The sequence below is a fragment of the Ursus arctos genome, unplaced genomic scaffold, assembly GCF_023065955.2.
Source record: "Ursus arctos isolate Adak ecotype North America unplaced genomic scaffold, UrsArc2.0 scaffold_37, whole genome shotgun sequence".
In the NCBI taxonomy this organism is placed as follows: Eukaryota; Metazoa; Chordata; class Mammalia; order Carnivora; family Ursidae; genus Ursus; species Ursus arctos.
The window spans coordinates 17839997-17865116 of NW_026623053.1; the positions used below are offsets into that span (position 1 = coordinate 17839997).

Here is a 25120-nt window from a genome sequence, read left to right on the forward strand (position 1 = left end):
TCCCAGGCCTCCTCAGTTTCTTTCTTTTCTATCCTCTTATCTTCTAGCTCACTAATTAGTTCTTCTGCCTCGTTTACCCTGGCAGTCAGAGTATCCAGTTTAGACTGCATTTTATTCCTAGCATTTTTAAGTTTGGCCTGATTAGATCTCATTTTGGCCCTTTGAGATTCTATATTGTCACTAATATTTTTCTCAAGCCTAGATATCGACTTTGTAATTGTTACTTTGAAGTCTGTCTCTGACATCTTGCTTATATCCTATCTATTAGGTCTGTGGCAGAGGCCATAGTCTCTGGTTCTTTTCTTTGTTGGGGGTTCCTCTTCTCAGTCATTCTGTCAGGGGGTTGGGGTGGTTGAGGGAATGTAGAGTGCAGAGTATTAACCACGACCCAAGCAAGATGCACCTGTTTTGTAGGGCCCCTAGGGTTGTCTTCTAGGAGAGCAGCCTGCCGTGCTGTTACTCAGGCAACCCTGCTTGGTCAGAGTTGCCCTCCCCCCTGTGGGAGGGGGGTGGGCTCAGTGAAAACTGGTTTTTTTTTTGAGCTTTTGTTCTCTGGAGGCTTTTCCTGGTGGCTTTCCATGTCTCTTCTGAGAGTCAGAGCAGAAGTGACCATACTGAAACCTCTGTCCCAGAACAGAGAAATCACAGCCTGCTCTGCACTGAGCTCTCTAGGATACACAGTCTCCATTTCTGTCTGCTCTTCTAAAAACCGCAGCCTTCCCTGGTTGTGCACCCCACAGCAACTCTCCCAGAGGTCGATCCCAGGGCTGGGCACATCTCTGCGCTTTGTGCTTCTAAAACCACAAGCCACCCCTGGTTCATGCATATACACCCGCAGCTCCTGGTTCCTGTCTGGGGGCTGGACTAAAGTCCTTTCCCCACCGCTACTAGTCTGCAAGTCTGTGCCTGGTCCCCAGTGCAGGACGCTTTTGCGCTCCAGTGTTATATCACCTTCCTGGCGCCAGCTTATGGGGCTCCCTCCCCCTTCTGTTTATCTTCCAATATCTGCCTGCAGAATCACTGCTCCACCCTTCCTACCTCAAGACAGGTGGTGTTTAACTGCTTGTAGAAATCTAGATATATATTCTTACATCTCAGGCTGATTTCGTTGTTCGGAATGGTTTGGTAGATATCCAGCTAAATTCAGGGGATTGGTTGAAATAGGCTCCCCTACTCCTCTGCCATCTTCCCTCCTCTCCCCATATAAGACTGCTTTTGAGTCTGGAACCTGATTATCCTTGGTCTGACAGGTATCTCATGAGGACAAAATATTACCTCTTAGGAATAGTCGTTAAAGAGCAATACGCTATGGTAATATACTTTGGTGAGCAATCCCAGTTTTCCTATGAAGGGGGGGTGTAATTGAAATCCAGTCATTTTTATCCTTTTGGTAGTAGCTTTTAATTTTTTAGATACCCTTTTGCATGATATTTAGTTATGTGTCTTTACTAGGTTTATAACCTGCTTCTGAGGTTAAAAAAAGTCAAATACTAGGATGTCTATAGTCATATTATTAAGCAATTTTCTAATTTGATGTATTGTTTGAACGTTATCTAATTAGATTCCTTACAAATGTGTTCAGTGTAACACAGTCTATACATTTATGATTACTCTATAAAACAATTCTGTTAAAACAGTTAACATACATATTAAATTATGCCATATTGAAATGTGGTGTTGTATGGTAGAATAAGCAGTGTTTTTTGGATATTTGTATTCTAGTTCCAGCTTTCCTTCTAGCCAACTATGAAACCTTGGACAATTTCCAAATGTTTCCTTAAACATATATTAACAACAATTTCCTCACCTATAAAGTAGGGGACTATATTATCTCTAAGATCCTTTTCAGGTCTAAAATTATTTGGTTCTGTGATTTAATTTGTACTGTATGTTTCTTTATTTAGCAGATATCACACATAAGATCAAATGCTCGGTTCTCTGATAAAAACAGATTACCATTAATGGTCTTGGATTACCAAAGGAAGGCTTAATTATATTAGACTATTACTATTAAAAACACATTTTTAAAAAACAGGATTTTGAAGTAAGATAAAAATGGTTTCTCCACAATATCCATAACAATAGTGTTCAGTGATATAGATAGTGTACTGTTTTCTTTGTCTGTCATTCTAAAGTACTAGATAAGTGTCTAAGGAAACAATGTAGTTCATTTCTCATTTGATAACAATACAAATGGTTGTCCTATTTAGATGGCATTGCTCACAATATAGTCTTAGAATGAGCCTTTCAATTATAAGACTAAACTAACATTAGTTAAATACTTTTTTTTAATTCACTTAAGGTAAATAAATTCTGGGGATATAATGTATGGCATAGTAACTAAAGTTAACAGTACTTTATCATGTATTTAAAAGTTGCTAAGAGAGTAAATGTTAAAAGTTCTCATCACAAGGAAAAAAATGTGTAACTATGTGAGCCGATGGACGGTAACTAAATTTATTGTGGTAATCATTTCACCATATATACATACATCAAATCATTGTGTTGTACATGTAAAGCTAATACAATGTTATCTGTCAATTACATCTCAATAAAACTGGAAACAAAAAAATAATGGTAAAAGGAAAAAAGTTATAGGGAGAAGATATTAAAGATATAAAACACACAGATTGTTCTGTAAACTTCTGTTTATTATCAATAACTGTTATCAAATGATGTTTTGATTCCATTGCTTCGCCTGGAATTAGTTCAGCTGCCTCTCCCAGGTGTTCTAAGCAATACCTTTTACATGTTGCGAATAAGTCTGAAAGGTAGCTGAAGGACATATAAAACTCTGGAGTACATCATTGAAGATCACAATGAAAACTTCGAAGTTTTCCTTATATAGAAAACAAAAGAAAGGATCCAGAATGTTACAGTTCTCTTTATTTAATAGAGAATACTACTCATAAGAAAAGGACAAGGTATGGTTTTGGTGTGTGAGTGGAGTGAGGAGATGAGAAAAAAATCTAAAACACATGCCACGGGCCAGGAAAAGATATTTTGATATTGCTCAGAAGAGAATTTTATTGTTTTGGAGCAGGGAAATATATTAGGTTAAAAATCATTTCACATTTTGAAGCACCTGACTGGCTCAGTCAGTACAGCATCGAACTCTTGATCTCAGAGTCTTCATCTCAAGGTCATGAGTTCAAGTCCCACACTGGGCATGGAGCCTACTTTAAAAAAATAAAATAAAATAAAATACTTAAAATACTCATTTCACATTTTAACATTGCTGTATGCTTGTTACAATAGATGGTGTCTTAGAAGTATTATTGGCATGATTTTTCTGCATAAAATTATAGTGTTTTAAAATCAGTAGTATCTTAGATTCAATGAAATTTGGTGATAAGTTCATAAAATTTATTTAGATAGTTTTAAAAATACAATTGTGATTATATATGCTTAGAAATATTTTTTTAAAGATGTATTTATTTATTTATTCGACAGAGATAGAGACAGCCAGTGAGAGAGGCAAGCAGGAGGAGTGGGAGAGGAAGAAGCAGGCTCATAGCGGAGGAGCCTGATGTGGGGTTCGATCCCATAACGCCGGGATCACGCCCTGAGCCGAAGGCAGACGCTTAACCGCTGTGCCACCCAGGTGCCCCGGAAATAATTTTTATTACAATAGTAAAAGTAGTGGATTTAGGAGGCCATGTTTTAGTCAAGAAGACAAATGTTTTTAATAGGTAAATTTTGATGGAGTATATTCTGACTAGTATTAGGGAGAGATGAACCAGCACACAGTTTGAGAAGTAGAAGATTCAGCTGATGACTAAGTACAGTGTTAACTCCCGGTTGTTCCCATTCGTAAGACTAAATACACACATTACTCCCAGTTACAAGACTCCTTCATCCCAAAAACTTAGGTGAAGTTTCGGAGGAATTAGAATAAAGAACAAAAAGAGCAATTATATGTGGAAAGGCTTGAGTGAAATATAAAAAGGCAGCATGCTCAAGAGTATCTAGTACAACTCTCCTTGTCCTTTTTCCCTGCAAGTGTGGCTAAGACATATGAGACATATGAAAATTAATCACATGCTTGTGAACCCACACATTGGTATTATTTCTCAAATTCCTAAGTAAATTCTTTTTGTCATCTGTCATATGTTCTTGAGAATGTAGGTTGACCTAGCATATATGTGTATGTGTGTAAACATATATACGTTCAGTGTTTATGTATATTTGCATATGTATATCCCAGAATGTTATATAGTCTTGCAAGTTGCTTAGTTTTCATGAACTTCAATTTTATCACCTTAAAATAAAGATAATTGGAGTTATCTCACAGGTTGATCATGGGGATAGACTATAGGGTTTCAAGCACTTGATACAATGCCCAACCCATCGTAGGCATTCAACAAATGGCATTATAGTTAAGCACAGATGTTTTCAAGTTACATTAATTTAAGCAGCAAGTTTGGAAGTTTCTTTATAGTGTATAAACTTTATAAAGTACATAACTTTATATGAAGCATATAAACACATTATACACACCATAGGACCCAGCAATTCCATTCCTTAGTATTTACCTGAAGGAAATGAAGGCATTGTTCCACAAAATTACCAGTATGCTGATGTTTATAGGAACTTTATTAATAATTGCCCCACACTGGAAACAACCCCCAAATGTCCACCAACTGCCAAATGGATATATAGATTTTGGTACATCCCTATGATGGAATACTACTCAGTGACATAAAGGATGAACCATTGATAAATGTAATAGTCAGGATTCAGTTTTCTTCTGGGACTGGTGGGATGGAGTACTGTTTTTGAACAACCTGGATTATGTTTACCCGAGGTGGTGGGGAATGAAGTTCATCCTAGCCACCAGGACTGAACAGGATCACTGTGGCAGAGGGTAAGGGTATTTCCCCAAAACAGAAATGCTGGCCGGATGAACGTATATCTGATAAAGGAAAGCCAGGAAGTTTATAATAGCTTCAAACATGGTCAACAGGGCCTAGGCATAAGATTAGACATTTGGATTGCTATGAAGCCACACCAGATCTTCATAGCCAATTAAATGTGAGATGTGAGAAAGTCAATATTACCTGAAGCACAGAAATTTAAGTAAAATTCTCATGTTCCCATTTTTATTGCAGAAATTTCTTAGGCAAAAATCTTCATTATGGCCTTTTCCTACCAGAACATTGTTGGTTTTGTTTTTTGGTTTTGGAGGGGGTTTTTTGGTTTTGTTTTTATTTGTTTTTGCAAAAGTATCAGGTTAAAAAAAATTCAAAATAATCATCTAAGGTACTTAGCAAACTCTCTATTACCTGTCCAATATTTGATATTTCTTAAATACATGTAACAGGATGTTCGACATTTTATAAGTTCAATGTGATATGTCCTTTTTTGTGTGAATCTTTTTGGCCATTAGTCACTGTGGGTATCTCTGTCTTCCACGTTACCATTTCAATCACATTTTATAGTTTACTGAAAATTGGCAAAGCTGTCTATTTTTGACATAAAGAACCAGCCACCTATTAAATGCTTTTTATAATTTTTGAGAATGTTTTATCTATAATTCTAGAATGTGACCTGTTAAAGCAAGCACTCAACATCTTAAATTTAATGAAGAAGTAACTCTTTGTTAGGTTTGCTAGCCCAGGTAGAGAACAAATTATTTAATTTCGTTCCTAAAGTTATATACAAAGACCTGAATTGTTACATTGTTTTTATTATTCTCCATTATTAAAATAGAAAAGTGGCATTGTCTAGCATTCACTTACATTACACTAATTAGTTTTCCTGTGGTCAGGGTTTCACAGTTTGCCTTATGACCTTATTCTTTTTTTTTTTTTAATATTTTATTTATTTATTTGACAGAGATAGAGACAGCCAGCGAGAGAAGGAACACAAGCAGGGGGAGTGGGAGAGGAAGAAGCAGGCTCACAGTGGAGGAGCCTGATGCGGGGCTCGATCCCATAACGCCAGGATCACGCCCTGAGCCGAAGGCAGACGCCCAACCACTGTGCCACCCAGGCACCCCTTATGACCTTATTCTTATGCAAGAAAATAATCCCAGTAAAATCATATGAATTCAGCAAAATTAGTGAACTTCTGTCTCCAAACTCAATCACTTTTTAATTATTGCCATTAGTGTAGTTTGTGAGGTGTTTGATAACAATTTGTTCTGTGTTACCTATCAAGCACCACTTAAAGTAAAAGACAGTCTTTTCATGCAAATCAAATTTCGAGTAAACAAAACTGAAATCTGACTTACCAGTACAATTTTTTAAAAGTTTCGTTGAAAACTTTGTGGCTACGCCTGAAACCCAATGGGAAAGATGGTTGGAAGTTGGCAATTCTTTTAAAACTGCGACTTTGAACTCTGTCAAAAAACTGATTACAGTCCCTTTAAAATTTGAATACTATAGGCAGAGAGGAACAATAACATCCTTTGGAAAAAATACTTCTAACATTCAAGATTGTTGTCTACTCCCTTTAGAGATTTTTGTTCTGCAGAAAAGGAATTGAAAAGGTTAAGTCCTATCTGTAAGAATCAGGTTATAGTCTTGTGTATTTTTTTCACATTAAATATCAAAGATAGCTTAACAACATATTTAGAATTTTCTGGGTTTTACTATTAATAAAGTTAAAAGAAAACCTAGTGTGATCAGGGAGTGGAGCCACATTAAGTTTGTAAGTGAAACACCCATTGTGCTTATCTTGACTCTAGATATTGCTCTGAACCCATGTTCCACATTCTGAATTCTGTGTATAAAGTTAAACATTGCAGAAGGGCATATATCTGATGATACAGATGAATAAGGTTGAGGTTGAGTAATGAGCAAACTTGGTAAATTTAATATGTTCTCGTCTTCAATATGTCTGTTATTAATATAATTTGATTATTTTGTGGGAAATTATGAGACACTACTGAAAATACTGATAGATTTTAAAACTACCACAAAATTAAGGCTCCTATTTATACTACAATACTGTATTCTAACCTACCAAAACTAATATTAAATTTCTTAAAATATTAATTCCTTACAGGCAAAGTTGTTGGCCATGCAACAAGCCAGAGAGACCGCAATTCAACAGTACAAAAAACTAGAAGAAGAAATCCAAACACTTCGAGTTTACTACAGGTAAAATTCTTTTTAACCTGGGCATAAATAAATGTTGTTGGCCTGGCCCTATTGAACTGTTTGCTCATCTAAATGCCACCTCTGAAATGATATATATATTTTTAAAATAGTGCATGAATAGCAGTAATAACAGCCTTTCACCAATTATAATATAATATGAGAAGTTTATAATGCCACTGAAGGATTTTTAACACTTATTTAATTTACGCTCGAAGAGTAGTTGTGAAATTAATTCAGTAGGTCACACTGGCATTTTTTAATGAAAAGAAATAGAATAGGAAATGTCACCATGCATCTCCTATATATAGTAAGGGTAATTATTGTTTTGTGTTACTTTCAGTTTTGTGTTGTGTGAGAGAGAGTTAAGATTGTGTATTGGGTTATGTGTAAATATATATATTTGCACAATGGGTCATGGTTAAAAAAAAAAAAAAAGGTTTGAAAAATGATGTACAATGTCCGGGATGTTCTCTGATACTTAATAAGATTAGAAAACCCTCAAGTCTGAAGTATAAGAATTCACTAACTAACTTGGGCTGTGGATTATTGAAAGATTTTCTTTTAATTTTGCCCCTTCTCAGAATAATGTTGTTAAGTGCAAAAAATGCAGTTAAATGAAAATCAGTTTTACTGAAATAGTTATGAAAGTATTATGTCATGATATATTACTATATTCACACATCATTATTAATACATTAAATTAGTATGTCTAACAGCAAGTCTATTAACTATATTTCAAAGTACTGATGACTGTAAATGGTATTTTGGGGATAAATGGAAACCCTAAAATGTGATATGTAAACACCAGTGGTTCCTATAGGTGCAAATTCTCAAGAAGCACTAAACAGTACTACTATAGTTTGTTGCCTATGTTCACAATTATGAGAAATGCTATATTTGCATAAGAGTGAAAAATAAAGATGAATTTTTTTTTTCTCATCCCAAGAATGCCTACGTTAGAGCAATGTTACTGGCATATTGTAGTTAGTTATTGTTATGAGTTGAATTGTGTTCCTCAAAAAAGATATGTTGAAGTCCTAACCCCTGGAATCTCAGAATGTGACTGTATTTGGAAATAAGGCCTTTAGAGAGGCAACCAAGTAAAGTTAGGTCATTAGCATGAGCTCTAACCTAATATGACTGATGTTCTATAAACAAGGAGAAATTTGGACACAGAGACACACACGTAGAGGAAGGCTATCTAAAGACACAGGGAGAAGACAACTTTGTGCCTGACATCCACACTGCCAAGTAATGACAAAGATTGGCAGCAAACAGTAAAATGTAGAAGAGGCCTGGGAGGATTCTCACCTATAGCCATCAAAGAGAGCATAACCCAGCTGACACCTTGATTTTGGACTTGTAGTTTCCAGAACTGTAAGAGAGTAAATTTCTGTTTTCAGCCTCCCAGTTTGTGGTACATTGTCATAGTAGCCTTACGAATTAATGCAGTTATAAAATATTAAGTATGTTTGATTGATGACTGCCTGGGGAATCATTTGTCTGCAGTTAGAAACAATGTCTATGTGTGATCATGTGGGTAAGCAGAAACCTGATGATTAATGAAGACATCCCAGCCTTTCAGCCCCTTTTTTTTCCCTTTGTAACTATAGAGTGGGTATGACAATCTTTCCTCCATACTTTACACCAACGACTTCTCAACTACAGCTGTGCATTAGAATCACCTGAGGAGCCTCTAAAAATCCTAGTCCCCATCTCCTCCCAGGCCAACTCCATCAGTTTCTTGAGGTAGGACTAGGTTGTCAGTGTGTTTTAAGCTCCCTAGATATTCCCTTATGTATCCGAGTTTGAGGGATGCTGCTTTACAAGCACATTTCAGGTAGCTGCATCAAATTAGGGTCTCTTCTTGGTAGAATAATAGAGGCATTTATTAAACCCTCTACTAGGACTTATGAATATTGCGTGATTTGTGCCTTTGGATATTGCAGTGCGGTACAAAGGAGCTTCACATTATTGATAAGGGAGAGTTTTCATGGAACCTTCTCCTGCCATCCTTGTGAGATAGGACAAGTGCTTGTTGATATCGTGACAATGTCCAAGAATTCTGAGAGGCATATAATCCTACATGAACTGACATTTTTTCTTGAAAAACAAACCTTGATGTCAGTTCCTAATGCTCCTTCTTTTTGCTGAATTGCAGGTTACTGAAAATTTTTTGAAAATTGTAAAGCTAAAATTCTTGTTTTCCTAAGACTTTTTTAATCTACATGAATATAACAGAGTTAAACAATCTCTTCTTGATAAAGGGCTAACAATTGTTGGCTCAAAGATATGCTTCACATGTACCCCTCTCACTGCTACTCTAAAAAAAAAAAAAAAAAAAGCTAGTAGTGTGGTAAAGCTACTGGGATTTGCCAAGGTCGCCCTGCCTTTTGTGACTTATATAAATGAACCTCTCCAAGACCATTTCCTTTTTGTGGAATTAGAATTATAGCAGCTACGTCATACAGTTAAGTATGTGCAGTTGTTACCACAGTATTTAGCTTATTAGTGCTCAACCAATGTTAAGATAAATTTACTTTTACATGACAAAGTCAGTGAGGTAGGAGTAGAATCAAAATGGATGCCACTGAAGTCAAAGAAAGAGATCTATTAAAAAAAAAAAGGTCATCCAATGCTAAATGGGTAAGGAAGATAAGGACCAAAAAAGTGTCCATTTTTATTTGAAATTAGTTGGTCATTAGTAACTGCCACAGAAGTAGTTTAATAAAGCATTAGATACAGAAGCCAGTTTTCTGTGAATTAAAGAGTAGAGGTCAAGAAGCATAGTAATTTGGACAATAGAGTGGTCCTTGAAGAAACTTGAATAAGAAAGATGTTAATGATAGTTGAGAAGAAAGGAAGATAGGTTAAGGACTTTTGTTTTTTGTTTTTGAAAAATGGCAGATACTTGAGCCTGTTTATGACTAATTGGAAAGAGCCAATGGAGAGAATTGTTATGGGTGGAACAGGATTCCTATAGAAATAGGAAGAGGTGGAATTTAGAATCTGCAGAAGCGTTTGCCTTGAACAGGAAGATGGTCACCGTGTGCTCACAGACAGGACTGAAGGAGACAAGAATAGCTGTGAAATAGAAACAAATTTCAGCTCACAATTAAGAGTTTCATTTTTTTCTGTAAAGTGAGGGTGATTGTGGGCTTAAAACGTGCAGAGGTCAGGAGGCTTTGAAAGGGAATGGGAAAAAGTAGCTCCTGAAGGGAATGGGAAAGAGAACTGAATAAGGACAAGAAGAACAAGACAAGCAGTCCTGAAGAGCCAGCTGGGCATAGATGCTACCTATGAGTTTGAGTTCTAGTTTGTACAGTTGCATAACTTAGCACATTTACCTATCTTGTAGAGTTATACGGAAGGCAAAGGATTGAAATGATCCAGGATTACAAGTTTGCAGAACTGAAATGATGGAGAGGAGAGTGGTTGAAAGTAAACTAGCAAAAAGTTGTTGAAACGAAGAATGATAGTCTAAGCTAAACAGAGCAGGAAATAAAACTGAAAGAACATGTATACCGAGAGAAAAAGGAGGAATCAAGAAACCCTAAATCTTGAGATCAAAGAGCAAACGTAGTGGGAATAAGAAAATTCAAGAGCTAAAAGGATCAGAGGTTGTAGGCAGAAAGTGAAATTTTGCTGTTTAAGATCTCAGAGGTGAAGCACTCAGACTGAGCATTGACAATATTAAAAGCATTGCCTTAGAAGTAGATGAAATTGAGAGGAGGGAGGGGTCACTAGATAAGAAGAAGTAAAAGATTTATGAAACTAAGGTATTGAATACCCATTTGGATATTGTCTGAAAATATTGGGTACTCACTGTAAACCCGTAATAGCAAACGACCTAAAAATAGATAGATAAAAGCTACATGTTGAAATAAACAGCCATATGTATCAAAGGAAGAAACCTGTCCTGTGTGTGACGCGCAGGAATATGTGTGTGTCTATGAGCAAAGTTGCGTCCTTTAAGAAGATCAACATTTCTATCAAAACAAAAAGGTACAGAGAACTTTCATGCGTTGTTGATGAGGATATAAAATGATGCATCTGCTGTGGAAAACAGTTTGGCGGTTCCTCAAAATTAGACATGGAATTCCCACATGATCCAGCAATTCCACACGTAGGTATATACCCTAAAAGGATTGAAAGCAAGGACTCAAACAGATACTTGCACACCAATGTCCGTACGGTATTGTTCAAATTAGCCAAAAGGTGAAAACAAAACAAGCCAAGTGCCCATCAACAGATAAATGCAAAAACAAAATGTGTTATTTACATACAATAGAATATTATTCAGCCATAAAAAGAAGTGAAATTCTGATACATGGTACAACATGAATAAATGCATTATGCTAAGTAGAATAAACCAGAGAGAAAAGATAAATATTGTATATTTAAACTTCTATGAGGTATCTAGAATAAGCAAATTCATAGAGACAGAAAGTAAAATAGAGTTACCACTGGCTGTGGGAAGGGGGGGATGGGGAGTTGCCAGGGGCTGGGGGAGGAGGGAATGGGGAGTTATGGTTTAACATGTACAGAGTTTCTGTTTGGGATGGTGAAAAAGTTCTGGAAATGGATAATGGTAATGGTTACGCAACATTGTGAATGTACTTTGTACCACTGAATTGTACACTTAAAAATGGTTAAAATGGTAAGTTTTATGTTATCTTACCACAGTTTTTTTTAAATGTACAAAGAGCATTCTGTGAGGATATACAGAAATTTATTTAAAATAGGATAGGGGAAAAATCCCTGGCTCATAAGACTCTGGGAAGGGAGAGGCAATTACAAAAAGAACAACGCTGAAATTTCATGGGAGCTCACATTCTGATTTAATTGATTCGAATGAAAGTAAACAATATTTCTTACTCGAATAGATGGTGGTTACAAATCCATACATGAAACACAACTAGTATTCATAGAGATATGTTTTTTTTCTCACTTTCCTATGTTATAGAGGATAGGATAAAGTTCCATTTTTATGTGAAGAAAATCAAGAATAATTCTGTAATTTGTGTGTGTGTGTGTCTGAGTATGGGTAAAGAACTCCTAGATAAATGTTGTGTAGCAAAGTTTAAGAAAAAATATATTTTCAGTTATTCAAGTCAGTTTTACACACACGTACACATGTGTGTATATTATCATGTCAAACAAAGCTATTCACCGATAATTAAGAAAACATAAGCTAGGAAAAATAAAGGAATAGGACAGTAAGCTAGCGTCAGGAACAAGTCAGTATACAGCTTGTATGTATATACCATGAAACAGCAAAAGAATGAATAAACATCAAGAATAAGTCTGGCTCTCAGCTTTCCAACAGCCAAAGCCAGGGAGGACGTATGATCAGTTATTAGTTTTAGGGGCAGATTAAAATATGCTGATGACTTTCATTCTACCTTGCCTTTAGTTCTGCCAGTTAGTGATAATGACTGTATTCTCTTTAAATTCTTTTCCAAAAATAATTTTCTTTTGCTGGGTTATGTGCACCAAGACTACTGTTACTATAACCATTCCATTTCCCTGTATGGAAATACGGAAAATGGAACTATATTTTTCTGAGCTTCTCTCTTCTGTTGTCCTTTTAGTTTGAGAAGAGTACTAAGAAGAGAAATGTTGGCCGTTGGTTTCCTTTGGCAGAGTTAGGGACAGGGGCAATGAAGTGGATGGGTAGGGATACTAAACTTAACCATCATAACTGACAGCTCCTTCACATTAAAGCAGAAGGGATAACAAGAGAGGAATAGCAACAGGAAGATTTAGAATAAGTTTCACTTATTACAGAAGTGCTTTTAGTAAAGTATTACTACCTCCTCATTGCTGTGCTAAATGTTAAATTCATCTGCAACAGCTTCATTAGTTTCAGTCTAAACAGCTTCATCAGGGAATGATCTTAAACTTGTAAGGGTTAGATTTGTATTTAGTAATGATTTTTTCCTGTTACTGTAAACCTGTAGTGCTGCATTCCTAAGTTCAGGAGGCATAATAATAACAACCTCTTTCTAATCGAGAGAATGCCTCAGTTTCAGTGTTTGCTGATTTTATAGTGCTTCCTTATGTTTCCTTTTGCTTAAAAAAAGTGTAAATTTAAGTGTGTAGATAACAATTAGATCCTGTTGTTTGGTGCCAGTAAACTAGGATTCAGTATTTATAATAACAGCAGTTTATGTTTTAAGTTTGTATTATATTTTGTGTGATTCCATGTGGGAAGTCGTGATGCCTTTCAGAACGTGGTAAATTTCACATTTTAGACCAAAAATATTGAATAGAATGCTTCATATTTTAAGGTAGTATGTTTCCTATGATTATACTAGTATTTTTTTAATCATAGAAATCTTTTCTTAATAGAATACTTACATGTTTGACATCGTGAAAACTGGACTAAACATGAGCCATACTAACTGGTTTTAACATACATTTCCGAGTTGTAGAGGCCATAAGATAGAGCCCATGTAAAATATATTGAAAAAGAGAATGAAATTCTTAATTTTTTCTACATTCTTTTTCTAAATTTTATTTAGTATGAGTCTTTTGCTTCTTGGTTATATTTTTTCTCTGTGTATGCTATCCTTAGCAATCAAAAGCATTGCTGTCACTAAGAGCTGGTGTTTTGTTTTGTTTTGTTTGTTTCTTTAGTGGTGGTGATAGGTTTTCCTTGAACCGTATGTTCTCTCAGTTAGAACTGTGCACTGATAAGACAGTTGGCAGTGACTAGGGCATGCAGGCTCTAGCCAGGGAGCAACATTTTCCTCAATTCAATCCCTCAATGAGAGGGGTTGAACACTTGATTCTAAACTCATTCATTTAGTGTTCAAATCAATTGTGCTAATTGGACTGCCCAATGACATAAAAAATTTGTTACATACGTGTTTTCGATAAGAATTCACAAAGCTGCGTTATGGCACCATACTGCTAAAGCAGTAGTAAAAAGAGCAAAAGAAAACCCAAATTCTTCCATCTTTGACATTAGTCAGATTTTTTTTTTTAACATAGGCAAATTCCAAACTTTCTATGTTTCAGTTTCTCTAACTTTGACACTAGGGGCTTTTTATAGTTAGCTTTAACATTTTGTGAAATTTGTCACCCTTTCATGTGAGGTAGATTAAATTCTTGTTTAGTGATGTTTATTTATTTATTTTTTTTAGAATCAAGAACTGTTGAGGTGCCTGGCTGGCTCAGTCAGTAGAGCATACAATTCTTGATCTCAGGGTTGTGAGTTCGAGCCCCATGTTGGGTATAGAGATTACTTAAAAATAAAATCTTAAAAAGAAAAAATAGAACTGTCTTCTTATACTGTTAAGTTGCACCTATTTTCAGGGTCTTTTTAATGCACAGTTGGCTTCACCTTTACTATTCGAACACCATACATATTTTTTGGTGGCTCTGGAATGCAAAACAAAAAGAAAAATTAAAACGAAGTTTGAAAAACAAAATACTTAAGGTTTGCATTTTCTGTATGTCCAGTGATTTGGAATATAGTTATTAAAGATTCTTTCCTTTCTCCTCTCAAATTATAAAACATAACATTTAATAAGTTATTTCTGAACGTCAGTTACTTCACCTGTGAACAGATATCTGACCCGCTTACTATGAAAATCAATGAGATAATATATTTGGATGTTTTTTGAAAACTGTAAAGCACTGTGCAAGGAAATAAATTAATAGTTTATTGATAAGATTACTTTAAAAGTTTTGCCTTATTCAGATTAAGGCAACTATTAAACTAGTAAAAGGCAATTTCTACTGAAATATTTTATGCTTCTATGACTTTGTATCCAGAAGGCTGTTTTTTTGCATTGTCTGTTTTCACTATTTGCTGGGCCTTATTCTAACAACAAGTTAAAAAGCAAAACTAAAATTCATCATGTACAGTTATACTGTTCTTTGTTTTTCAATCAAATGACCCTTCCTCCTCTTTTAAGAGCATTTAACAAAATATTTTGTCATTTAATCATTGTGTTTAGCAAGAGGCCCAGAGTTAAAATGGGCTTTCTCCTAGTATTTGCCATCTATTAACATTATATCTATTAGCTTAAGAAAATTTTAATTTTAGATTTTATTAGATAAAACAGTAGTGTGCCCCTTGAACTTGGCACAGAATCACCACCATTATTGATTCCACAGGTGCGCCAGTTGCCTCATGCATAGGTGATCTTTCATTTGTATCCCTTTTCACAATTGTAATCAGTGGCCGAATTTCACTACACTTTTCCTTGTAGTGTCTGTTACTTTTGCCTTATTTCCCACAGTTCCTACCTCAGATCAGGCTTGTACAATCTCCTGGCCAGGCTTTTCCTTCCTACTTCATCTACTTGTCTCCATTCCTTACTCCTCTTAAAATTCCTGAAACATTATTTTCAACCTTTCACTCAGGCATTAACACTATTTAATGATACCACATTAGCTATCCAATAAATTCCAAACTCTTTAACCTGACATTCATAAAACCTTGTTATTTCTGCCACCTCTATGTCTGAATTACTATTACACCCATCATCTTTTTGCCTGCTGATTTCATTCCTAGCAGTGTCACTGGTGCCAGTACACTGCCTCACACATAGTAGGAACCCAATAAATATTTGTTGTACCGAACTATTATTTGCACTCCCAAAATGAACCGTTCACTATTTCCTGGACACACCCCACAAGTCCCCACTCCAGTGCTTTCCCATATGTCCCCTATTCCTCCTGGAATACTCCATCTCTGCCTATCACCTTCTTATTGAGCCTTCGGAATACAATTTAAATACCAACTATTCCATTAATCTTTTTATTATCTTCTCAACCAGAAATGATCTCATTCTACCTAAAAATTAACTACCATAGTTCTTCATAATGGCTGTCTCACAATATGTACCTCATGCTTACCTATATAATAGCTGTATGACTATTTCTCTTAATTCGTCTACCAGGGCTGCTATTCTTTATATACACCCAGGCCTTCAGTAAATATTTGCCAAACAAATGAATAAACAATGAAATTTATCACTAGATTGAAAGTTTCTTCAGATGAAACATTTCTTCAGAATAGTTGTGTGTGTACAATGCATACAATAAGAATTCAATGATGAATAAAATGATTGGAAATAGTATGGACCTAGTCCAACATCTTGCTTAGTCATCTGCAAGGGTGTGGGGCAAAACAGGGTCTCCATGTAAGAGAGTATGTCATCTGCCAACAAAGCTTATTTTTTCCCAGGCCAACAGTGTTCAAATTTGAAAAATGTTATTAGAAATATTTGTTTGGATTTTACTTTTTTTTTGAAATTTAGAATTACCTCAAGAAGCAATATTATCACATATCAACATCATATGTCATGTTCATTCTAATATTGTTTCTTACAGTGAAAAAATAATTTAGAATCTTTCCTATGGATGTTTTGTTTAGTCAGCACCTTATTTAAAAATATTAAGTTAATTGTCAAAATAAAAACTGGAAGATTTGCCACCTTGGAACCCTTATGATTATATCATGGTGTGTGTATTAGTCAGGGTTCTCCAGAGCAAAAGAACCAAGACACTGTGTACGTACATGGAGAGAGATTAATTTTAAGGAATTTGCATGCATTTGTAGAAGGTGACCAGTCCAAAATATGCAAGGTAAGCCCGCTGGCTGGAGAACCAGGGAAGAGTTGATTTTGCTGTCATGAGTCCGAAGATCCAGAATTCCTTCTTCCTCAGGGGAAGCTCTTTCTTTCTCTTAAAGCCTTCAACTGATTGGACGAGCTTCCCCCCCACCCATATTATGAAGAGTAGTCTGCTTTCCTCAAAGTCTACTGATCTAAATAGTAATCATATCTAAAAAATACCTTTATGTCAACATCTAGACTGAGGTTTGAACAAATATCTGGGTACTAGAGCCTAGCCAACTTGACAAAGTTAACCATCACGCCTGTGTGTTTCAACAATCAGCTGGGGCTAAGTAGAAGCTATTTTCTCTAAAAAGAGCACGCGCTCTCTATTTCACCATATTTCCCGTCCTGCCTACTTCATGCATTTCAAATCATCTGCCTCATTCATATGGGCATATAATTTGGACCCCAGATGTAGTTTGTGATCTTATTTATAAAAGGAGTATTTGTACACATATTACAAATGCACTGGCCTTTGGCTGCCTCTCTAACCTCGTTTATTAACATGTTTCTGCTCTTGCTTTAGCTACACTAGTTCCCTTATTATTGTAAACCTTCTAAGAATACTGCCATCTCAGAACCTTGACTTTTTTTTTTTTCCTTTGCTTTGAGTGATCTGCCCTCCAAATGTCACAAGTCTGCTTCTTCACTTTGTTCAACTCTCTGTTTAAATGTACCTGACCAGGGCACCTGGGTGGCTCAGTTGGTTAAGCGACTGCCTTTGGCCCATCCATGCTTACTCCCAGGATGGAGTACTGCTTCGCCCTCCCTGCTCAGCAGGGAGTCTGCTTCTCCCTCTGACCCTCCCCCCTCTCGTGCTCTCTCTCTCTCTCATTCTCTCTCTCAAATAAATAGATAAAATCTTTAAAAAATAATAATAAATGTACCTGACCATCTAAAATAGTCTATCTCCTCTCTGCATCACTCCATTACCCTCCTTTATTTTTCTTTATAATAGACAATCACAAATGACCCTATACTCTATTTGTGGATTGTCTTCTAGAAATTAAATTCTGCAGGGACAGGGATTTTTTGTGTTTACCACTGTATCTTACACCTGAATCAGTCCTCAGCATATTTTTAATAGTCAGTAGAAGTTTTCTGAACATATGTATATATGCTTAAACATAGTGATATGTCAGAAACTTGACAGTATGTTAGCCGGGAAATGGGACTAAGTGTAACAGATTTATTATCTGTTAAGTGTGAGAGGAGGAAATTTTACATTGCATTTCATACCCTAATAAAGTATTTGAAGTTTTTATGAGTATGCATTACTTTTATATAAAGTGAATTTGATTTTAAAAAATACTATTATCCATAACCTGAACAATTTAAATTTGATGCCTAGAAATAAATAACCATCTCTAAAAAATAGATCTGTAATGCCCACATATGTATGTGTATGTGATAGGAAAGTTCATTTTCTTTAATAGATGTTATTAGTATTGTGCTTTACAAAAAGATAAGATACATAAGGGAATGAAAATTCAAATCAGATTCATTATGAATTTACTGTAAATCTACATTATGGAATACATTTCTATAAATGATAACCTCACTTATGTTTTAAGTTTGCCAAATATTTCAAACTATTTTTCAAGTACTTTACATTGCAGAAATTCAAGCACTTTTAAAAATAAAATGTTAAAAAATTACCAACTTTAAAAAATATATTAACAGAAACATTCTCTTGCCACTTGGTAGCAGCAGGGGCCGTGGCAGGTTAGTAAGGAAAAGGATGCCTTTAAAAAAAAAAAAAATCCAATGCTATGAGTAATAGCTATGGCCAGAAATGACAATGAAAGGAGATAATTCCTTCCTATTTCAAGAGACTTCATTGAGTACAATTAGATTTAATTTAGCATATTTGAATTATAAATGTTTTTCTCTTTCCTTTCTATACATGACATATATGTTATTAATTCTTTAAAAGATACCTTAAAGGATACTCTTAATGCTTTGAAGTATACTTTTAAAGGATACTTTAAAAGTTTTATTAAATCTAAACTAGTTTAAAATATTTGACAAATGAAAATATTAGCTAATCATTGAAAACCTTTCTTCAGGAACATTCTCATTCATTAACCATGAAAACAATAAATAACGATTTGTTAACCTATAGAACAAGATATAATAAGCTGAGATCTTTGAGCTACTCTTGATTTCTAATGCCACTGTTGTCATAAAAGGCTAGGTAAATATTGACTGAGGATGATGATGATCCCACAGTATTTTTAAGACTGTATGGCACTGGCAGTACAGGCCGGTATCCGGGACTTAACATTGTCATTTTGCCCTGGGTCCCTTCCATCTGGGCTTATCCCAAAAGGACAAATGTTTTCCTGCAGTTAGGCATTTAAATGTGTAAATATTCCAGTCTTAATTATATACAAGTTGCTCAAGTTTTCACTCTTTAAATCACAGACTAGTTTTTCTCTGAAGTTTAAATTGGTGTTCCAAAAGTTTGCAAGGTCCAAATAGGCTTACTTGAATGTTTTTCCCATAATTCCAAACAAATTGTATTATAAGCTCAGGTCAATATAAAAATATTTTGTTACTCTTATAATTCCAAACCCAAGATGTTTATGAAACGTGTGAGTTTATTATTATAGTTTACTATTCTGCTTATTTGTTAAGTTTTAAATGTTGTACAGTATATCTTTTTCCTTTGGGCTTAGAAGGGTGTTATTTTATGACTGTCAGTATTCTATTAATATACTTCCAGTCACTTCCCAAATAACTGCTTCTGATTAGATCAGAAATAAACAGTATTTGCTACTACATGAAAGAATCAAGAAATTCAAAAGCCTAAGGATTTTCTTTAGTTTTGTTTTATTAGACATTATTGATCTAATAAATATTTTAATGTACATTAATCCATGGAAAGTTTCGTTGTCCTATCAGGGTAGGACATCTGTTCTAAAAAAACAGCTGAAATTTTTCTGAAACCTCGATTATATGAAAGAATGTGAAAATTGAGATTTTATTCTAGAACATTGAACACACTACACCATTGGCTCATAATTGAGTTATATAAGTTTTCTGATTTTGTTTGGTTTGATTTCACTTTTTATGTTTTGTTGTATATGATTCAGAATTGAAATAACCATTTATCTAGTTTTTCTACTCTGTTACCTGAAAACTAAAGTGAAACGAAGGAGTCAAGTATTATTAGTTGTTTGTGTCCTGACATGATTTTTAACAGCTACTTCTTTTTTGTTTATAATTAGTAACATGATGAAAAGGTGACAAATAGACTTGAATTATAATTCATATGAAGAAAACTTCATTTATTTTAAAATCTGATTTAATTGGATCTTTGTTTATTGTTTTATTTGTTAAATGTTTATTTTGCATTCTTTTTTTTTTTTGGTACGATACAATGTTTTAATTCGGAGCTGACATTGCAGTAAGACAGATGGTATAGGTTCTGACTAAGTGACCTTTGACAGGTAATTAACCTGTCTGAGCCTCAATTTCCTGACCTGTAAAATTGGAATTGTAATATTACCTGCCTCATATTATTTTTGAGAAAAATCAAATGAAATAATGCATGCCAAATGCTTTGTACAGTTGCTGGGTACAGGCTTAGGTATTTAATAAATATGAACCATTGTTATTATAATCCCTCTGCTGAGTTTATATTGAGTTGTCATTCACTTTTCTTTGAAATTCTGTTAATACATTTCTTCTCTTTTCTTTCCTTTTTCTTTTTTTTACTATTTTTGGCTCAAAATACAATATTGTGACTGCAATATGCAATTGTTTGATTTTTCTTAAGAACAAGTTTTCACTGGAATTAGAGGTCTTGTTTTTTTCTTGTTGTAGGATACTTTTAAAAAAAATACTTAGTCAAAATGATGTGCTTGAACTTAGATTTGGCTCTTTTTTATGAACAGTTTATTTTCGGGAGTTATTTCTTTACACAGGAACATTTTAATGGTCAGAAATCTATTGAGAATTAGAAAATTAATAATTTTTCATTTTTATTCTACCTTATTAAAAATATTTTTAGAGTTCACATTCAAAATATACCATTTCTCCCAATGTTTTCTATTAAAAAATCTACCCCAGGGGCACCTGGGCAGCTAAGTTGGGTGTCTGCCTTTGGCTCAGGTCATGATCTCGGGATCCTGGGATGGAGCCCCATATCGGGCCCCCTGCTTGGCAGGGAGCCTGCTTCTCCCTCTCCCCGTCCCCTGCTGTGCTCTCTCTCACTATCTCTCTCTCTCTCTCAACTAAAATCTTTAAGAAATAATAATAATAAAATTTTTTTAAAATCTACCCCAGAAAATAATAAATATGTAATTTTAAAGCTATTTTTCTAATTCTTTTATCTTGGAGTTTGATATATACGTTATCTTCTTTAATCCCATCAACATCCTTGTGAGATATTATCCATTTTTACAGATGAGGAAACTGAAGTACAGAGCTGTGAACTTACCTAGGTCACATCAGGGCCAGTAACAGAAGTTAAATATTACCTAACCCATCCAATACTTGGGCCTTTTACTTTTCTACTGGACAGCTTCCCCCAGCCCTGCCTCTCGCAGAAATATTGCTGAGGCTAAACTGGTACTTCAGCATTATTTTCCTGATTTGGATATGCTTGATATGTTTGTCACATTAAACACACCTCTGAGACCACGTTAAAGACATGTTAAAACGGTAAAAGAATCTGACCTGCTTTGGAGTTTAACAGTCTTTGTCTGTGTTCAACCAAACTATACAAATTACAACCGCAGTCAATGTCTGGATTTATAAATAGACTACTCTGAATTTTTTTTTATAACTTTTAAGCTCTAGCGTTATATCATATGTCAGACTAGAGAAGATAAATACTGTGCCTGAAAGTAATTTTATCCACACATTTATTTTTATTTGCATGTTGTAGTATTGTATTGTTTTATAACTACTCTAGCAAAATCACTAACATAACATTAACTATATTAACCGTAGAAGTAATCATTAGCCAAATAGCCATTTTCAATTTAATATGAATTTATCAAGAGCCTACTGTATACTAAGGACTGTGCAATCTCCTGTGGAGAGTAAAGTAACAGGATAAGATTCAGTTGCTAACCCTCAAAAAAACTATAATTCAGTAGATAGAAAAGATACTCAAAATGAGCATAAGAAATTATGTGCTGTTAAATAAAATTACTTGACATTGCCATAGAAAATCACAGAAGGGAGAAATCATTTTAGATTGAAATAGACAATGTTTTATGGAATGCTTGGGAACTGAAGTATGAACAAGTAGGATTCTGACAGAGAGGAGGAGGAAGAAGAGCATTTCAGTCTGGAAGAACAGAATAAGCGAAAGTGAGGAAGTTGTAATGCGTATAATGTGTTACATCACGGAACTGAGAGAAGGTTGCAGGAATTTGAAAGCTAGCACGCATTTAAGTTTGATCCTGCATTCGCTACAGATATAGAGCCTTGGTAATTAGCATATTACCCAGCAGTTCCATTCCATTCCACTCAAAATAGGTATTCAAACAAAAACTTGTATAGTAACGTTCATAACAGAATTGTTCACAATAGCCAAAAAGTGGAAACAACCAAAATGTCCATGAACTAATGAATAGATAAACAGAATGTGATAGATCCATTCAACGGAATATTATTCAACCATAAAAGGGAATGACATGCTTTCTTTTTACAAAAGAAAGAGTTGGAAGAAAATTACTACCTGATTTCAAGATACAGTCCATAAAATCACAAATATCAAGACACTAGTAATGTGAAAGGACCATGTAGATCATTGGATTAGAAAAGAGTCTCACATACGGTCTGTTTATTTTCAACAATGAAGACAAGGCAATTCATAGGGAAAAGTAAAACCTATTCAACAAGCAGTAATAGAAAAACTGTGTAGCTCTTTGTAAAAAATTAATTTTAACTCGGGGCGCCTGGGTGGCTCAGTCATTAAGCGTCTACATTCAGCTCAGGGTGTGATACCAGGGTCACACATTGGGCTCCTCCCCTGGGAGCCTGCTTCTTCTACTCCCACTCCCCCTGCTTGTGTTCCCTCTCTCGCTGGCTGTCTCTCTGTCAAATTAATAAATAAAATCTTTTAAAAAAATTAATTTTAACTCTTACCTCACATCATTCACAAAAATTAACAGGGACTTCGTCTTATTTGAATTTTTCCCCAGCACCTAATATACTGTCCAGCTTATAGTAGGTGCTAAGTAATTATTTGTATGATAAATAAATGATTAGATTCTAGTTCTGTTTTCTTGTTCTAGCCGCAGTGAGAGATGCTTATCACAGTTTTAGAAGACTATACGAATTCCTTATTTTCACTTCAATAAGATATAACCTCATTGCACTGTGTCAGTCTGGGTAGCTTTCCAGTCATAGCTTCCAGATACACTCACTTGGCACTGAAATGCTTAATAGTTTTACAGATATTTCTTTGTGTCACTGCATTGTATATATTAGAAACTGCAAGAATAAGAACATGTTAAACTTAAATAGAATAGCAAGAGGTAGAACAATCCTATATGTCTGTGGATAATTCGATACTATTTGTTGATGCTGCTAATTTGCATTTTGCTCCCACTGGCAGCTAGAGTCAACATGACATATTCATTTATCCTAATATTTAATTCCAGTGAGCTCTCTTTTTTTATTAACACAGATATAATGTGACTTTATTTTGCTCAAAGAAGTTAAAGGATACTGGTGCCTATCTTCAGTGTACAGGCAGATAGACAGTGATTAATGTTGGTGGATGAACTAAAGAGGTATGGTGACTATTGACACAGCAGACCAAGACTGGAAACCAAAGTCAGGACTCCTGATGGCTGATTTTTTAAAACAGTTCTTAAAGGAATAGACTGTATTATAGAATACCTCCCTCATCACATAGCTGCAAACTGTTTTGTTAAAAACAAAACAAAAAAAGTCGGATCAACGGAAAACAAAGTGCTTTTCTTAGAAGCTATGTTTTGTGATACTACTTCAGTGACTCACCAGAAGAAAAGCCCCAGTTATGTTCTGTCTCTGAAAATTCTTCAGTCCTTACCAATCTTCCTTTTGAAGAGGAATAGTGGCCATACTCTAGCAATAGCAGCAGTAGCCAGTGTGGGCCAGTACAAGACTGGAGAAGTATCATTGCAAAAGTCAGCATGTTTCCTGAGACAAGAATATGAAGCAAGGTGTCCTGTATATGCTGCTTAGTTTGAAAGTGATCTGAGTTCTAGGACAGTAGCAGTTTATTTACAATGTGCCCACAGTGTTGCTGGTAGGAAATTATTTTTGTTTTGATTGATGTTATTACAAGTAAGTTCTAATATATAGCAAAAGTCTTCTTTTTTTTTATAAAGATTTTATTTATTTATTTATTTATTTGACAGAGATAGAGACAGCCAGCGAGAGAGGGAACACAAGCAGGGGGAGTGGGAGAGGAAGAAGCAGGCTCATAGCAGAGGAGCTTGATGTGGGGCTCCATCCCATAATGCCGGGATCACGCCCTGAGCTGAAGGCAGACGCTCAACTGCTGTGCCACCCAGGCGCCCCAGCAAAAGTCTTCTGATTTGACTCTTGACTTTCTTAAAGATTGTTTGCCAATAAATACTTAATAATAACTAGCAAAATCATTAGCAGCTTTCAAAGTTTTAATAGTTCACTGTATTCCTTAAATATTAAATAGTCTTAAAATCTTTACAAGGAAGTTAATATTGTTTGCTATGTTGTCGCCTTTTAAAATGAGTGGGGTGGGGTTAAGCAAGAGAGCACAAGGGGAAAAAGTGTTCCTAAAGGGAACTTAGAAAACTGAAAGTCTTCCTATATACTGTTATTTATACTAAAATAACAACAGGACCTCAAACTGCAAAATCAGTATTCTGCTGACTCTTTCATATACATGGTCACTTACAGTTTTTGCATTCATTAATATTTGTTCCAATTCCATTGCAGACATGTTCCTTTATGCCTTCATGTTTAAGTTCTTTAGGTTTATATCTTTACATAACTCTTCAAAATTTTCTCATATATGACTCCACAGACATTCTCAAAGACTACCTTAAAATCATTTCTGGTTTATGCCAACAACAAGGGGAATAGCACAAGATTACATTCTTCCTTCTGTCACCTGAGGAGTATTTTTGACATTGCATACATCAGTACTTGATCAAACAGGTTGCTGAAATTTTGGCCATGTCAAAGTCATGTTTAAGAATTATAGCTCTATTCCATTTTCTTTTCATCTCCCTGTCAATGGATTCTGCAACTAATTTACCAATTAAAAAAAAAAATAGAAGAAGTCTTTGGCAGAGATAATCCACAAAATTGTCAAAATACTCAAATAAGGCATACATGCACTTGGATTATATTTTAAATAATTATGTTTATCAGAAATAA

The 25120-nt window shown here is 35.0% G+C and overlaps 1 protein-coding gene across 13 annotated transcripts in view; it reads left to right on the forward strand.

Moving 5' to 3' along the window:
- MIPOL1 (mirror-image polydactyly 1) overlaps positions 1-25120 on the forward strand; it is a 357607-nt gene that overhangs the window by 229019 nt on the left and 103468 nt on the right. For all 13 annotated transcript variants that reach the window (XR_008957207.1, XR_008957208.1, XR_008957210.1 and 10 more), the window contains one exon: positions 7012-7106. Coding sequence is in view for 7 of the 13 variants with exons in the window: in XM_057306421.1 (XP_057162404.1) it covers positions 7012-7106 (95 nt within the window). In the remaining 6 variants the exon portion in view is untranslated. The remainder of the gene's footprint in view (positions 1-7011; positions 7107-25120) is intronic.